Source organism: Crocodylus siamensis, chromosome 1, assembly GCF_052110815.1.
Source record: "Crocodylus siamensis isolate JL-2025a chromosome 1, ASM5211081v1, whole genome shotgun sequence".
Taxonomy (NCBI): Eukaryota; Metazoa; Chordata; order Crocodylia; family Crocodylidae; genus Crocodylus; species Crocodylus siamensis.
Genome location: NC_143395.1, coordinates 96,330,206 through 96,347,119, shown reverse-complemented (window position 1 = coordinate 96,347,119; position 16,914 = coordinate 96,330,206). Strand labels below are relative to the sequence as shown.

At 44.2% G+C, this 16,914-nt stretch overlaps 1 protein-coding gene across 2 annotated transcripts in view; it reads left to right on the top strand.

Annotated features, from left to right (window-relative positions):
• Nucleotides 1-1,821: 1,821 nt before the first annotated feature.
• The window catches only part of GOPC (golgi associated PDZ and coiled-coil motif containing), a 49,040-nt gene continuing 33,947 nt past the window's right edge, over nt 1,822-16,914 (top strand). Inside the window, exon 1 of one of the 2 annotated variants that reach the window (XM_090038502.1) lies at nt 1,822-3,689. In XM_090038502.1, the coding sequence (XP_089894628.1) occupies nt 3,423-3,689 (267 nt within the window). In that variant the 5' untranslated portion in view covers nt 1,822-3,422. The remainder of the gene's footprint in view (nt 3,690-16,914) is intronic. The other variant, XM_090038511.1, reaches the window with a different exon arrangement.

Sequence of the window (16,914 nt, the reverse complement as noted above, 5' to 3'; positions counted from 1 at the left end):
TGAGGAAGTCCCTGTTCCCCTGTGGACTACCAGGAGTGACCAGGAATAATGGTTACAAGCTGGCAGAGGGTAGATTTAGGCTAGATATCAGGAGGCACTACTTCATGGTCAGGGCAGCTAGGATCTGGAACCAACTTCCAAGACAAGTGGTGCTGGCTCCTACCCTGGGGGTCTTTAAGAGGAGGCTAGATGAACACCTTGCTGGAGTCGTTTGACCCCAGTACTCTTTCCTGCCATGGCAGGGGGTCAGACTCGATGCTCAGGTCCCTGCCAAACCTAGAAACTATGAAACAATAGAAGTTTTAAAGAAACTGTCTGGGAGATAAGGAGGAAGAAACCTTCTAAAACAGGGGTTGCAAATGTATTTGGCCCTGTGGGGATGATGAGTGTCTGTGGGGTGGTTTGTAGGCCAGATTTGATTGTGCCAGAGCCAGGGGGTAGGGTCTGTCTGGTTGGGCAGGACGTGCAGCATGGTCCCCATGCTGGCCTCATACCACAGGCAGCATGGACTAGCCCTGCCCCAGGACTTGAGTTGTAGGCAGCACACAGGCTGGATCTGGTGCTGCAAGCACTCCCCACAGCCCAGGGGGCTGGCATGGGGTGTGTGCTGAATTTAGTGCCCCACTGAACCATCCCTAAACTCTAGGTCATTCAGAATTGGGCCTCAGTTTGTGTGTGCAGAGCCAGCACACATAGCTGTCTGCCAGGTGCAACATGCGGTGTACACCCCATGCCATAGGAGGCACCCACAGCAACAGGTCCAGCTCAAGTGCTAGTAGCACAAGCCACAAACTGGGGCTGGCATGTGGTATGCAAGGGTGTCACTCAACATGGCAGAGGAGGGCAGCATGGAGTGAATGATGCATATCAAACCACACCAGACAGCTCTACTTGCTGACTGTAGTGCCATCTAATTCAGACTGGCCCGAGAGCCCCTGCACAGGGTGCAGGTGTTGCATGCAGCTCACACCTGAGACAGACTTCCTGTGTTGCAAACAGAGCCCCTGCTGCCAGGTCCAGCACATGTACCAGACTAGTTTCTCATGCTGCACGCAGCATGCGGGATTGGTTTGAGACCCACAAAGCCAGTTCATTCAGTTTCATGGGCTGAATCCAGCCCACAGGCCATATATGTGACACTCCTGTTCTAAAAGGTATTCTGTTAGTAAGAAGCAAGTCTAACCGGACATCCTTGGCATTTTCTTTTTATTTGCTCAAGTCTGTTCTTGTTTGAAGAGTCACTGTAAGAGCGGTTTCTCAATACCCAGTTTCTTACCACCACACACGCAAGCAAAGAAAGCAAAATGTTAGCAGGAATTTTAAAGCTGAAAAATGCTAACTCAACTGTAAAAATAACTCAGCTGTTTATGCAAAGACCACCTTTGTTTAGGCTTAACCAAACGTCATAGCTGGGCTTTCTTTACCCTCAAAAAATTCTCTATTGTCCAACTGTTTGTAGAAACTGCAGCAGCTGGGAAACTTGACCTTCACATCAGCAAGAGAAAGAAATAAGGGAGTGATTTCTGAATCAGTTGAATAATTGGTCTCCTCTAGGATTACTAATTTACAATTTCAGAGTATGAGCATATTTTAAATCCCAGCTGTGAAGATAATTGCAGTAAATGCATTTACTTTTGGCCACCAACAGATGGTAGCATTTGAATGTCAAAGTGCCCTTATGGGACCTGGTCTTCAGTCTTTACTTAAATCAGTTTTCACCTGTGTCCCCCCACCCTTTCCCCTCCCCCACCTTTGGATCTAGGGCCGGATTTTGCAGTCTTTCCTGAGCATATAAAATCTCCCCCTCAACACCAAGTTTTGCCTGAATGAGGATTATAGATTTAGCTCTTTCTGCTGGATGCTGGTTATTGCTAAATGGTAAGAATAACACAACTCTAATCCTTTGCATTTCTTTAGCAGATTTATTCAAGTACCTCAAAGCACTTTACAAACAGCAGTGCCTCCTGAGAGGTATAATTTACCCTAGTTGAACAGATGTGGAAAATGAGGCACAAAAAGCTATGTTTGCCCAGTTTTGAGCGGAGCCATTTGACACAAGTGATTTTCAAATGTTCAGTGTTGCTCATTAAATAGGCTGCCTATGTGCAAGTATTGCATGTGTGACCACAGTTTAAGGTCGGTGCATTCTGCTGCATCCAGCTACAAGGACAGGATGGGGAGCTGCCACAAAAGTGGTGCCTGGGGACTGCTGGAGAGCCTGGGAGGGGGCAGATGATAGGAGGAACAGAAGCAGCTGCCAAGGGACACTGGGCTCAACGGGATCTCTAGGAAGTGATTCTATCCACGGTGGAAGTTAGGGGTAGCTTTTGAAGGAAGCGTGTCCAAAGGAAAGAATCACAGAGATGAGGGGCTGGAAAGGACCTTGAGAGGTCATCTAATCGGGGGGTGCTCAACCCCCCAGCCTCCAGGCTGGATCCAGCCCCTGGTGCTGTATAATCTGGCCCACAGCCCACACCTCCCCCCCAGCTTTTTACAGAGCCCCAGGGGCTTGGTCCTGTGTGCTAGATTGGGTATGCAGAGTGGCACAATGCCCTGAGAGCCAGATCCCCCCAGCTCTCGTTTGAGAACCCTGGCAGCAGCAGGTTACACTGACAGCCCTAGTACTCCTGCTTTCGCTGGGGCAGGTCAGGGGTGTGACAGGGCTGCCAAGGTAGCATTAGGAATAAGTGAGAGGAGGATCTGTGCGGGATGGCTTGGCTAGGGATGATGCTGCCTCAGGCAAGGGAGCAGAACTACATCAGTGATGCTCACGGTTTTGGCTCCACGGGCCCCAGGCCACAGATCTAGCTCAGCTCCCCTGCTGAGGCAGCACTGCCCCCGGCCACACTGTCCCACACTCATCTTCCTCTGACTTAGTCCTACCCAGGCCGCCTCAGTGCCCCCCAAACCAGCCCCAGGGACAGCTTCCCTGGTACTGCCAGGGCTGCCAAGAGAGCCTGGGCAGAGCACGTTGTCCTGCTACAGAGGAAGATAGAAGCCACGGACTTGAGCAGGGGCTGACGTCCCTTGCTGACCCCCACAATGGGCGGGCCTAGCCCCCAGCAATCTGCCAGCAGGAGCATCGGCCCCGCCCCCCAGACGGGGGGGAGGGTATTTTGCAAGGGGGTAAGTGCGCATGCGCCCCGAGGTGGGTGGAGGAGGGAAGGGCTAGTGTTCCGAGGGGCAGTGTAGCGTCACGTCCGTTGCGTGGTAACACCTCCTTCCGGCACCGCCCCTCCCCCATCCAACCCCCGGAAGCACGCCCGGCTTGGATCGCTGGCTCTGGGGTCGGCTGGCGCTGCCTGCCACGCCACTCAGGCTGTGCTAGCTGAGCTCTGCGGTCCCGCCCCCCTCGCGGCGCATGCGTAGTCCCGCCTCGCGCCGTCCGGCTGCCCGGAGCCCGGAGGCCGCTGTGGGCCGCGATGTCGGCGGCGGGGGCGGGCCCGTGCGGGGCGGCCAGCGGCGGGGGATGCGGCACGGGTGGCACGTCCATGTTCCGGTGGCTGGAGGTGCTGGAGAAGGAGTTCGACAAGGCCTTCGTGGACATGGACCTGCTGCTGGGCGAGATCGACCCCGACCAGGCGGACATCACGTACGACGGCCGCCAGAAGATGACCAGCCTCAGCTCCTGCTTCGCGCAGCTCTGCCACAAGGCGCAGACCGTCTCCCAGATCAACCACAAGCTCGAGGTGGGCAGGGGGAGGGGCGTTGCGGGTGGGGGCGGGGCCTTGGGGTGTGGCGGGGCTACTGTGGGGGTGGGTTCTGGGGCGGGGAGGGGACGGGCCTAATAGGGTCTTGGCGGGGGGAGGGGAGGGGCTAGTGGGGCACTGGGGCATGGAGGGGGCTGGTTCTTGGGCGGGGAGGGGCCAGTGGGGGCACAGGGCATGGAGGGGGTGGGTTCTTGGGCATGGATGGGCAGGTTTCTGGGTATGAAGAGGAGGGGCTAGTGTTCCGGGAGCAGGTCCCTGGGTATGGGGGGTGGGGCTAATGTAGAGGGAGTGGGCCCTGGAGCATGGAGGAGGTGGGGCTGGTGTGAAGCTGCCCATGGGCTTGGAGAGGCAGGGCTTTGGGTACAGAGGGGTGGGGTGAGTGCGAATGGGTGGGTCCTATGGTATGGGGATGGGGCTCATGTGGAGGGATGGGTCCTGGGGCATGGCAGGAGGGGGCAAGCATGGAGGGGGTGGGTCCTTGGGTGTGGAGGGGTGGGGCATGGAGCAGGGCAGGTCTGGGGTCACTGGAGTGCAGATGGGGGGTGAGGTCAGTAGTCAGACATTGGAGTAGCTTTGGGTACAGGGAGAGTCCCAGGGTTGTAATGCACAGCTGATACACCCCAACTTCCCAAAGTCCAGTGGAGGCTTGTATTTAAATTGTCCAGTTCTAGAGCCTCTGGGAAGAGATGCTGGGTAGAGTATCCACCCCTGGACACCAGCTGTGCCGGGCCTGGAGATCCCTTGGGACTCTTGGCTGAGGGATTTAGGAACAGCAGACGGCTGCAAGAAATTAGTTTCCCATCTCGGGCAGTTCAGGAAATGATGTCCCATCCAGCACTATGTCCTGAAAGACTCAGGCCTGGCCAGGTTGGCTCTCCAGCCTAGATCATGGCAGCCTTAGAAGTTAAGTTATGTGCTCAGAAAAGCTCAGTTTAGTATAGCAGCTTTCTTGTTCTGATCAGTGTAGAGCCTTCTCTGGATGCCTTTCTCCAGTGATTTGCTGTCCTCCTTATTGAATACATTCAAATTCACCCTTTCTGTGTTGATATTTCAAGTCTTCAGTACAACTGGCATTACCTGCCTGCAGGTCCCTTTCTCTGTCTAATCATGGCCTCCTAGGCTGCTATAATAGACTTAAGTAATTGATCTGTTGATCACCGCGGGGAGGCCAGAATACAGGTTTCCCTCGCTTTGTGGGTTCTTTATGCGCAAATTCGCTCTTATGTAATGACCCTTTTTATACCAAAAATTTATTATATGCAAGGTAAATTCACTCTTATGTGATTGGTGTAGTGGAAGCCTGCAGTCAGCTGCTTTGTGCTGTGCATTGTGGGAGTGACACACACCAAAATATCCTGTATGGATCTGTGCTCCTCACTTGTTGACTGCGACACGTGTTTCTGTAGTTGCCATCCCCATTATAGGTTCTAAGCGTTGCACTAGCTTATCTCATACCCCTCTTCCTGGGCCATCACCACCCTCTCTTCACGCCAGCTAAATATTCACCACCAGCCTGTGTTTGTGTGTACTGTCTGCTGTTGGTTAGTACCAAAATTGTTTTGTAGAAATGGGTATGGGGTCAGTACAGTCGAGATCTTGGGACGTATCCCTATTTGTTACATTGTAAATTGGGTTCCCTTTATGTGAAGTCAGGTTATGTGCTATTTTCCAGGAATGCATGTACAGCATAAAACGAGGGAAACCTGTACTCTAAGGAGCTGAGCTAAGACTATGGACTTGCTATACATGAAGTGTCATGTCCCAGACCCCTCTTTATAGTTACAACTAAATGGAAAACTCATATTTTCATTTTCACTTTTCCAGAGCAAAAGTCCATCATTGCCAGAATAAGCAAACCTCTACTTTTGAAAAGTGGTTCTAAGTATGTATATACTATGAAATGCAAAGGTCCAAAGTAGACCCCTAGGCCAATCAGTGGAAGTTAGGTATCTAAACACGTTTTGAGATGGAGCAGATAGAGACTTGTTGGGAGGGGTAGTGGGAGACAGAGGGAGGGAGTGAGAATTCAGTGTAGTCTATAGGGAAAGGCAGGTCACCAGAACAAGCGAAGTTTAAAGAATAATGGAAATGTGTCATGGATGCTTGAAAAATGAGGAGAACTCTCTATCAGTCAAGTACTTGACAATATATCTTTTACTTTTAAATGTCTTTAAAAGTTAATTTTGCATAATAGTTTTCATGATACCAGTTTTAGGAAACCATGACTATTAGGAAGAGGTGTGAACTTGAAAAGCAAAGTTTTCATTTGAAGGCACTTATAATGCCAGAAAGATTTGCAAGCTATACTAAGAATAAATAACTTGTATTATGCGAAGATGTGCACAGATGTCTAGCCCAGAGGCTCATACACAGCATGAAGGATACAATTACAAAGTTTGAAATGACTCACCTGCCTCAATCCTAGCATGTGGGGCCTCACTGTAGTTTAAAATTCAAATTACTTTATTTCATGTAGCAGTTGAGTGCCAGCCATTGCCTGCTGTCCTGTGGCTAGGATATAGCAGTTTCTACATATTTGTGGTTTGAAGACTTCACTGAAATCATCAAACTGCTGAGGCTCAGTTTGTATTTTGAGGGTATCAGCAATTACTCAATTTGGTTGTCTATGTAAAAATGAAGCTGAATTTTAAAGCTGTATTATTAAAAAAAATCCTTATTTCTGGCTTTTCCCCCCACTTTTTATTTAAACCTGATGAGGTAATAACACAGAAGCATTACTGATGATCAGAAACTAATACACCAGGCCTTCAGTTACTGAATTACAAGAGTTGTCCTTGAGTTTGATGAGCTTGCTTACTTAGTTTCATCACAATCATTTTGTAAAGGTGCATGTGTGTACAGGCTTTTGCAGAACCAGTACTTTTTTTTTTAAGAAAGGGTTGCTTTGTGAACATAGGAACTACTATTCCTGGTGCCAGAGCACTGTTACTCTTCCAGAGAGATTTTTCAAATAGGAATGCTTTGAAAACCTAAATCCATGTGGAAAGAATTATCTTTTAATTGTCTCTTGATAAAGTTCATTGTCCAATATACATAATGCTTCAACATTTAAAGCATATTAAAGCATACCATAATGTGGTATCATGGCACAGATTCTGTTTTTTTAAGCAGAATTCCCCAGTAGGATTATTGTGGTCATATTAACATGTAGGCAGACAGAAATATTATGAAGTTGAGTGTAATGACTTTCTTTTCTGATTTTCTTTCTAATGTCAATGCCTTTGAGAACTGTACTTCAGTGATTTGGACTACAGAAACTTCTGTGGGAATGTGCTGGACATTCCTGCTCTGAGGACTTCGGTACTTGAAAAAAATCACATGGTTTATGCTGAGATACTGCTACAGTGAAGCTTGGCAATGTAAAATAAACATATTGGTAACTTCCAGGATTGTAATAATTATCCTAGAAAGGTTGTTACATACTTTTCACTGAATTTCTGTTAAATATAACCTGAAAATCCGACATGTTGAGGCACTGAAGTATCTGGTTAAGGCACCCAGACAGTCTGAAGTTTGTTTGGTAGTGATGACATGTAATAACCCTGCAATTTGTGTTTGCAGCCCCAGATTTGACTACGCTGACTTTTAAAAAGACTTAAAATATTTTTCCTCTACGTTGCTTTTGGAGTTAGGAGTAAATAGAGGAAGAAGAAAATTTCTTGGGTCGTCATCTTTTCACAGGCTTTGGTTTCTCACCTATTATAAACAAAGGACTAAGAGTCTTAGGCTTTTTAAAATTTTATTCACAAATTTATCACGCTTGAATAATTATTGGCATTCTTAAAATAGTAATATGATAACAAGGTGCCCAACAGCTTGTAATAGGCATATGAGTTCTTAGTAAAGAATTAGACATGTAGGTGCCTTGAAAAATATTCTTATGACACCAACAGTATTAAAATTGCCAGCTAGAGGTAGAGTTGATGGTTAAAATTAATTCTAAACTGTATTTTTCTAAGTAAGTACAAACAGTGGGCCGCAGTCAAGTCCATAGTAAAACTGCTATTATATATAAAACAATTGCAGCAGTCAGTACATAAAGCAGTATAAAAACACAGTGGTAGTAGCTTGCAATGGGAACAGGTATTTCCATTTTAACAGAAGAAATTAAAAATATTGTGAAAAATGAACATTTGATGATGTTTCACTTATAATCGGAACAAAAGCTATGACATTATACATTTACTGCTTACTTGTTAGTTAATAATATACAATAAAGGCAAAATGCGCACAGAGGCATGTACTCGGGAGGGGCTTTGGCACAGCAAGCGAAGCCAATGCTGTCTTGCTCTTTTAGTCTTTCAGCCAGTGTTGCACTGTTTCCATCAGGACTTTGGACTGAACCTGGAATAGAAGAATTTGTATGCAGACATTACATATCTTTGTTATTTGTTGGTGGATATAGATGTGCATTTGATTAAAGTGGGTCAGGACTTAAGTTTGAGTTTTATGGAATACTTTAATAAAATAAGGGAAAATTCATTTCTGCTTTCCCTTGCATAAACTTAGCCTGTCTCTCTTTTATTATCCTCAGGGATACAAATATGGTGGGGTTCTCCACTGAACTTTAAAAAATTAACACATTCAGTTAATGTTTTAAAAATCTGTTGTTTGCATGGCTAAGATAACCATGACAAATTCCTGTATTTCACATGCCCTTTCATGCGTTTCAGCACTTGGAAAATATCCCATCTCTTATTTGTATGGGCCAAATAGAAAGCATTTCATAGTGAGATGGGGAGCCTAACATGCCATTATTTAAGGCTTTGGACCCAGTAGTTCTAAGAAACCTTTTTTAGGTTGTGGGCTGAAGTTCAGATCAGAGGCAGGTAGATGAGTCTGCATTTGGACCCAGTAGCTGCTGCTGCTTTTCCCTGTGACCATGTGGTGGGAGAGCTGCCAAAGTCCCCCTTCACTCACACCCCCAGTGCCAAGTGCTACTGAAGCCCCATGTCCGTAGGCTGGGTCAAGTGGCTCCACAGGCCCGATCCAGTCCATGTTCTAAGGTGTACAGTTTCTTTCTGAAACTGATGACAGCTTTTTTATGGCCATTGTTGCGTCTACTGTTGGAAGGAGCAGAGTGAAATCAACAGGTTTTTGGTCCATTTTATTGTGACTGTGTAGACCAGTGATTCTCAACTGGGTGCCATGACACTTCTAGGTGCGCTAGCATGCAGCATCTACAAACATTCACTCTCCCAAGGTAAACTCTTTTGGGACTTATTTAACCCTGGTTCTTTCCAGGTTATTTTTTTTCCTGGAGCGGCCATTTTTACTCTGAGAGAGAACCTGAACATCTGTATACTCGTCATTTCTTCTAGGAGAGAAGCCACTCTCCTAGGAGAAACGGAATGTCTGTGTGAGGCCAAGATTCATATGTTAATTAGAGATTTCAAGTAAAAACCCACAGTGTTAAAAATGTTGTGGCTGGTTTTGGTTTTTCTGAGTTTTGTGCAACAGAAAGGTTTTCTGTTATTTTTGGTAGTTAAAAAGAACTAGTGAAAGCTAAGAAACCAGCATTTTCCAAGGAGTGCCTTAAGACTATCCGCAGGGGTGCATTGAGTATATGAAAGGTTGGGGACCATTGGTGTAGAGCAAATAGTGCTATTTGGATACAGCCACTTAGGAAGGCAGTATTCAAGGTATTAATTAAGTATCCATTTTCATTCTCTTTTGTGTCACCCTCAGAAGTCTGTTAGACAAATAAGAAGATCTTTTCAATAGCAGTAGCTGGAGGACTATGTAGAGATGATAGAGAAAAGTATTTTTCTCTCTTTTAGAAGTTAGAAGACAGTAAAACTTCGAAGTTGTCAAATGCTTGCTAGCTAGAGTCTGAAATTGAAGATTTGGGTGGGGGAGGGTTCCCGGTATTTCCTGGATATTAATGTTCTAGTGCACGTGTGTATGGCTGCACTTCTCAAACCTGTACTGCCCCAGGATCTCGTTTACATTCTTTTTTTTTTTTTGTATCTGCTTCTGGGAAGTAAGTTTAGATTTCAGGCTAGTAAGATCTATATCTTTCAAGTTCTAGAAAAAATGAACTTGATTCTGCCTTTGTGTATGTCTCTAAGTTTGCTTTTGCTTCATCATTGTTTGTTGAATTTATAAATTAGGCAATACAGATTGTGCGGTTCTTACATTTCAGCATTTTTGCTTATACTGTATTTTGTTATTCTTGTTGAGTTTTTTAGTATAAAAGAAGATGTGTTGATGAATTTACTCAAGGTTTTAGGTTGTAGCCATTTTGGTCTAAGGACATAGGCAGACAAGTTTATTTGGGTAAATCCAATATCTTTTATTAGAACAATTCAGATAGCTGGAAATGTTCTTCTTTGCAAGCTTTTGGGTACAAATACCCTTTGTCAGGCTGAGGAAGCATCTGCAGATGAACTTACCCTTTAAAAAAAACCAAACAACTAATATAAGCCCAACCTAATGTTGACAAGAGAGAGCCATGTAAAGTTTTCCACTGGTACAATGAGCCCTCTTCTGGGGAGAGAGGAAGGATTCCTTTCCTGGAACTCTCCAATCTCACAAAATCACTGCTTGATCATGAAATGGTCAGGAACTTCTCTCTGACTTCAATATTTTAGAATGTCTTGTTAAATTCAGATTCAAGAGGACATTATTCAATCGATTAACTTTTTGTTCATGTTGGGGAGGGTATTTTTCCTTATCGTAAGACTAGAATTTCTTAAATAAAAGTTTGGATTCTGTGGAAATTGAGCATATCGCTGCCCTCCCCTCATGGTGCCTTGCAGAAGTTTTCAATTCTTGCCCCTGGAAAGCAGATTAGAGGATTTATCAAGGCATGCTTATAGTTTCATAGTTTCATAGTAGCTAGAGTCGGAAGGGACCTAGGTAGATCATCTAGTCCGACCCCCTGCCTTAGCAGGAAAGAGCACCGGGGTCAGATGACCCCGGCAAGGTGCTCATCTAACTTCCTTTTAAAAATCCCCAGGCTAGGAGCCTGCACCACTTCCCCTGGAAGCTGGTTCCAGGCCCTAGCCACCCTGACTGTGAAGTAGCGCCTCCTAATATCTAATCTAAACTTACCCTCCGCCAGTTTGTGACCGTTATTCCTGGTCACTCCTGGCAGCGCACGGGGGAACAGGGACTCCCCCAATACCTGCTGATCCCCCCTGACCAGTTTGTAGCAGGCCACAAGGTCCCCCCTTAGCCTTCTCTTGTGGAGGCTAAACAGGTTCAGGTCCCGTAGCCTATCCTCATAAGGCCTGCCCTGCAGGGTATAGCAGGGTAGGGCAATTATTTTGGGCAGAGGGCCGCTTACTGAGTTTTGGCAAGCCATCGATGGCCGCATGACAGGAAGCCCAGGGCAGATGAATATTAATTTTCTAAATTTTTTGGGGCCCCGCAGGCTGGATAGAATGGCCTGGTGGGCCACATCCGGCCCCTGGGCTGCATTTTGCCCATCCCTGGTATATAGGCATGCTTATATAGGCATACTCTTTAGTAAGGTATAAGCAGTGTGAACAACCTTTAGGCCAGAAAGCTAATAGCCAAAACTGGGTGTGGATGTGTAAACAATATGTAACTAACTGAATGAAATGGGAAACTAGATATAGGTTGCATGATGAGGTGTTTTAAAAAAATAAAACCAACACATCTTTTAAGTCCATAACCATATTCCAACAGCTTTAGGTCAAGGATGGGCAAAGTCTGGCCCACAGTGGACTCCATTTCCCAGCAGCCCCTGCCCACGTTGTTTCAGCTGATCTCCATGGAGACCCTAGGAACTGTAGGGCTGTGATAGCGTAGGGCCAGGATCTTTATGGAGGGACTGGCCTGAGTGGCACTAGCAGAGTGTGTGGCTGGGCAGGGAGCTGCTCCGGGGCTGGGATCTTGTGGTAATAGTGCAGGCTGGAGCTGGAGCAGAGCCATGATCTGTTGCTCCAGGGATGTGTAGGCCATGGATTGCAGCTCGGCTCCAACCCATGCTGTTGCTGCTGCAAGATCCCAGCCCTGACCCGGACCCCGGAGCAGCTTCCCAGCCAGCTGCATCCCCTGCCAGTGCTGCTTGGGCCAGTTTCCATGGAGATCCTGACCCCCTACTGTCACAGCCCTGCTGTTCCTGGAGTCTCCATGGGGACTAGCCAAATTGATTCAGGCAGGGGCTGCTGGGAAATGGAGTCTGGCTACCAGCTGCATCTGCCATTTTGCCCACCCCTGCTCTAAATCCTGAACTTGCAATAAGATTCACACATGAGAACTTAGTGAAGCAATGAACATGATTTTTTCTCTTTTTTTTCTTCTTTAGTTTCAGGTACGTTATTTGTGCCTATCTAATAATGGAAATAATTATTGCTAACTTTGATTTTTTTTTTTTTTAAATTGGGAATCCTCTGGTGTTTTGTTCTTTTATTTCAGCTGTTGGAATCCAGAGGCTGCATGAGAATTCCAGCTTTCATTTAAGAAAAAAAGGCTCTAGTTCTCATGCCAGCAGAGAAACACACAAACATATGAATCAGGTGCCCCCTGAAGGCAAAGGGGTGTAGGTTGTAGCAGTGTTGGTTTAAGGACAAAGGCAGACAGTTTTTTTGGGTAAATCTGCTATCTTTTATTAATTGGTCTAATAAAAGCTATCAGATTAACCCGAAGAACCTTGCATCCCTGAAGGCAAATACATTTTTAATTCTTTTTAATGTTTGGGTCTGGCAATAGTGCATAAAAGTGTTTTGCCCGATGCAGGTTGCATTTATCCGATAAAACAAGAAGTTTTTCATTTAATATGAGTAGTAGGTTTAATGTATTATACAAATACTGTGAAAGTAGCTTAATATGAGTTACCCCTACAGTGATACTGAGATCTCTGTGGTTTCAAACCTCAAAATGCACTGAAGTGTGAATGTCAGTCACAGTGTAATAGATGGATTCAGGTTTGTTAGACAAATGTGTCTTCATTTAAAAAAGAAAATCATTCAGCAAGTTGGTGTAAGACTCAGCACTGATTAGATATTAATGTGTGCCATAAACCTTCAAACCTTCAGCCTGCTTTCCTTGAGGTCTTTGGAAGCCTTCCAGGATCCTCGCTCGAAATCCTGGAATTCACTATCCTCCCATTCTTTATTATCCATTCTGTATATTAGTTGGCTCTTAGGCAGAACAGTAAGAATGAGGCCCATTGTGATAGATGCTGTCCAGACACAAAGTAGTACTACTATACCATGCCTGCCTCCAATTGTTTTTAGTCTATGCAGACCTCCCTGGGGTGGAAGAAGCACAGGGAGAACAGTCAATGTGATGGCAGCAAGTCATGTTAGTTTCACAGCTTTCTTTCTGCCTCTTATTGACTATAAATTGCTTGTCTTTACTCCTCAAGCCCTTAAGACCCTTTATACACTCTGCATGACATCTTGCAGTTAGTGTTGAGAAAGGTAACTTTTGTCTCAGGTTGAGACATAATACTGGAATCATTTATTTACTTGTTATATTTTCAAGCAGACACGTTGACACTTCCTGCCATGTAGCCCCTTATGCTTTGAAGGAGATTTCTATCAAAATATCCTGTTATTTTTCTTCAGTTCCATCCTGCAAGTTTTATTTTACCATGAGAGACTAAAGGAAACTTAGGACTGTGTCGCTGGTGGACTGACCCCACTGCCTGTTTTGTCTCTGTGCTTTTTATTTCCACACCCATCTGTGTATCTATTAATTGTCTCCTGTATTTGGATTGTAAAGTCCTGGAGTCGTGGTGCATCTTTTTTTTTTTAACTGTTTGCATGATGACTAGTGTAGTAGTGTCCTGGTCCCTGCTAGGGCTCTTAAGCACCATGGTAATAGAAATAATAATTATTTTGTTGAGCTTCATTATTTTGGCACTTACCTTGCTGTGAAAATGGATGAGTGCGATGCTCTTAAATTGATCTCCAGAGAAGTCTAGATATATGGAGTTGATAGGATATTAAAATAATAATTAAAATGTGAACTGCAAATTTGATTGACTAATCCTAGCTTTGTTATAATACTCTAACTCTTTCCTTTAAATATACTTGAAGAATCGCACAACTGCAGCTTCAACCATTACAGTACATACCCAGTGGATTAGAACATTGACAGATGTTTTTTTCTACTACAAAAAAGACTTCTATATTAAAAAATTACTTACTTAAAATTTAAAAATGTTTGGTTAGTAAATAAAGAACAGGTAAATACTTTTATTTCTGTCTGCTTTGCTTTATGTGGTCTCAAGAAGCAGATTTGGATCCTTCCACAGAAGTTTAGAATCTTCTGCAAAATATGTTTAAGCTGTAGACTTAATTTCACAGTTTTCTTCTTTTCTCATATGGGCACAATAGCCAAGTTTAAAATTTTAAAACATTTTTTTTGACTGAGATCAGTGGTAACATACCATCATAGATGTGAAGCCTTGTTAAAAATGCACTGGGTAAAAAGCATAACAAAAGTAGAGACTAACATTTTCATTTTAGGTAACTCTTTTTTTTGTCATTCTCTTGTTAGAAAATAAATTTTCCATTTCTGCTGTTGAAGACTGATGAGGACTCGCAATTTAACTACAACAGGATGCTTCCTTTTCAGAGTTTTAAAGTAACTTGATATCCGTCAAAGTGATGACAAAGACTGAAGTGGTAACTCAGTGTGAAAACAATGTCTGTAAATGGAAAACTGTAGCCTGGGGGCTTTATTTTGTGCGCGCACAATTTTCAGGCTCAGCAAAGGAGTGGGGGAGATAGATGAGAGACTAAAGGAAAAATAAGCTTGTAAAACTTGTAGTGTAAGTAGTGAAAATAAATGCTTAAAGATTATTCTTGGGACAATGAATCAAAGGAAATGAAACAGACCATAAATGTAAATGGTACAGAAGCATGCTTGAAAAAGCAGATTTGCATTTTTGTTGGTTGTCTACTTTTTTTCTTAGACTGTTCCATATATAGTCCTAACTTTGCTGCATTGTCTTTTAGATGTGAGCACTGACTTGAAACATGTACAATATTCATAGTTCAGAATTTCCATTAAGTACTAACAGCACATGCCCACAACCCTGAAACATCATTTCATCTCTGTTAATGCTACTATTCATCTGCTTGGCACTTTCCAGTTACAGAAAAGTTTATAAGTAATATCTTCAAATCGGGAGTAATGGGGAAACGAGCACAGAGATTATTAAATGCCTGACTCTTTCATTGTAATAAATGGGAATCTTTGGATTGACTGGAATGAGCTTCTGGCCTGGTCCTGGCCAGGTATTTAGGCACCGATTCCAATTGAAATGAATGGAAGCCTAAATACTTTGTGCATCTTAGCTTTAGGAGCATTTATACACATATATGTGTCTTCTCTGACGTGCTGGAGATCCGGCATGCCAGAGCAGACTCAATTTAGTCTGCTCCACGCAAGCTGAGGCGTCCGGCGCTGCTTCGAATACATTTGTATAAATGGCAAAATGCACATCGGCGCTGAGAAAATGGCAGCAGTGCGCTTTTGAACTAGAACACCTTTGATACATTTTAGTTCAAAAGCGTGCTGCTACCATTTTCTCAGTGATGGCATTTTGCCATTTGTACAAATGCATGAGAACCAGGTGCTTCTGAAAGTGCCCGGTGCTACAGTGCAAATGTGTACAAATGCCCTAGATGACTCTTCCAGGGTTGCATCATGCATCAATAGCAGAACTGAAAATAGACTCTGTAACTTGAAATTTTTAAAAGAGCTTGTCATTGGCCTAACTTGCTCTTATTGTAGTCAACAGAAATAAAGTTAGACCTTGCTGTGCGCCCAGGACACAGTCTCTACTGCCTCCCCTCTCTGGTTGCTGTTAAAGTGTTTTGTCCTTTCTTTTTTTAAGTTATCAAACTTGTTTAAGCTCCAGTTCAGTGTGAATGCCAGCTGATTAAATGCTCAAGTAACTGTGCCTTTCTCAAATGTTGCTGATATAGGATCCAGTTCACAGTTGTTGCAGGACAAGGTGCAGACACACGTAATGATTGAACCATTCTGAGAGCTCAGTTGGGTGAAGTGTGGTGGCTCTGATACTTGAGGCGGGGGGATGGGGGTGGGAGGCCAAGCACCCAGCCCAGCATGCTTCACAATGGGTGAGTAGGGGGAAAGTGTTCTCATGCTTTCAGGGCCCCTTTTACTTTCCCTTCTATCCTAAACATGAGTTCAGTAAACTTTCAGCCTGCCAGTGACTGAAGCCTTCAGTGTGCTTGCCTGACTTGGGGGGCGGGGAGGTATGGGTGCTTGGTCCCATGCTTGTTTCCTGGGGGCTGCAGGGGCATAATGAGGGGCTGCAGTCAGGTAGAAATTAAGGACACCGCTGGTTGTTAGAAAAACAGGTTTTATTGACCAAGCGGTGCAAGGGAGCTTTTAGGTTTTAAAAAAAATGCCAGCAAAAAGGTGAGGAGCCAGTTGTAGGAATGAGGTGGTTGAGGAGCACTGTGGTGTGGGATGGTTGGAGGACTGACCACAGAACATTTGGTGTCTGTACATAACACTGAACTGGTTCAGAATAGTTCTTGAATTTCCAGGTGTGCTTTTGAGCCATTCCAGATAGATTTTGAATGGTTTGACAGACTTGTATGTCTGTCTGCTTCAGGCTTAAATCATATTTAAATCATTTTAAATGCTATGTCTGTCCATGCCCTTTGTGTATATGGGACTGAGTGGCACTTTCTGCCATTCACATAGCAGGCTGCCCCTAAGGGGTTTGTCATTTTATCACTAGATTGGAGTGTATAGGTATTTGTCCCTTCATTGGATCAGCAAAGATAGGTCTCTGTATCTCTTCCAGCTGATTTAGTGACATTGCTCCTGGTTCAATACATTGTAACTTGAATTTATTTTAATTTGTTAAACTGATTTTTGTTACAGTCAGATGAAAGCCTTTTAAGTTCATTAACATGTAAAATTATTTCTGGTCCCTGACTCTCATTATAGTATCTTGTGATGGTAGTAATGTCCTGTTTCAAGGATATTCAAGGTCTTTAGTGGAAAGTTCTAGGATCCTTTTACAATGTTTGATTTCCTGCCATATATCGTCAGGTGGTGTGTTAAGGGTAAAAACGAAACAAGGAGGTGCTCAGGCATGTTTGTTTATTTTTAGAGGTATGTTCTCCATATTTCTGAATTGTTTTTGTAGAAGAGTAATCATACTGGACTAAAATACTGATAGTAAATAGTCTTGTCCTGTTTCTTATGGACTCAG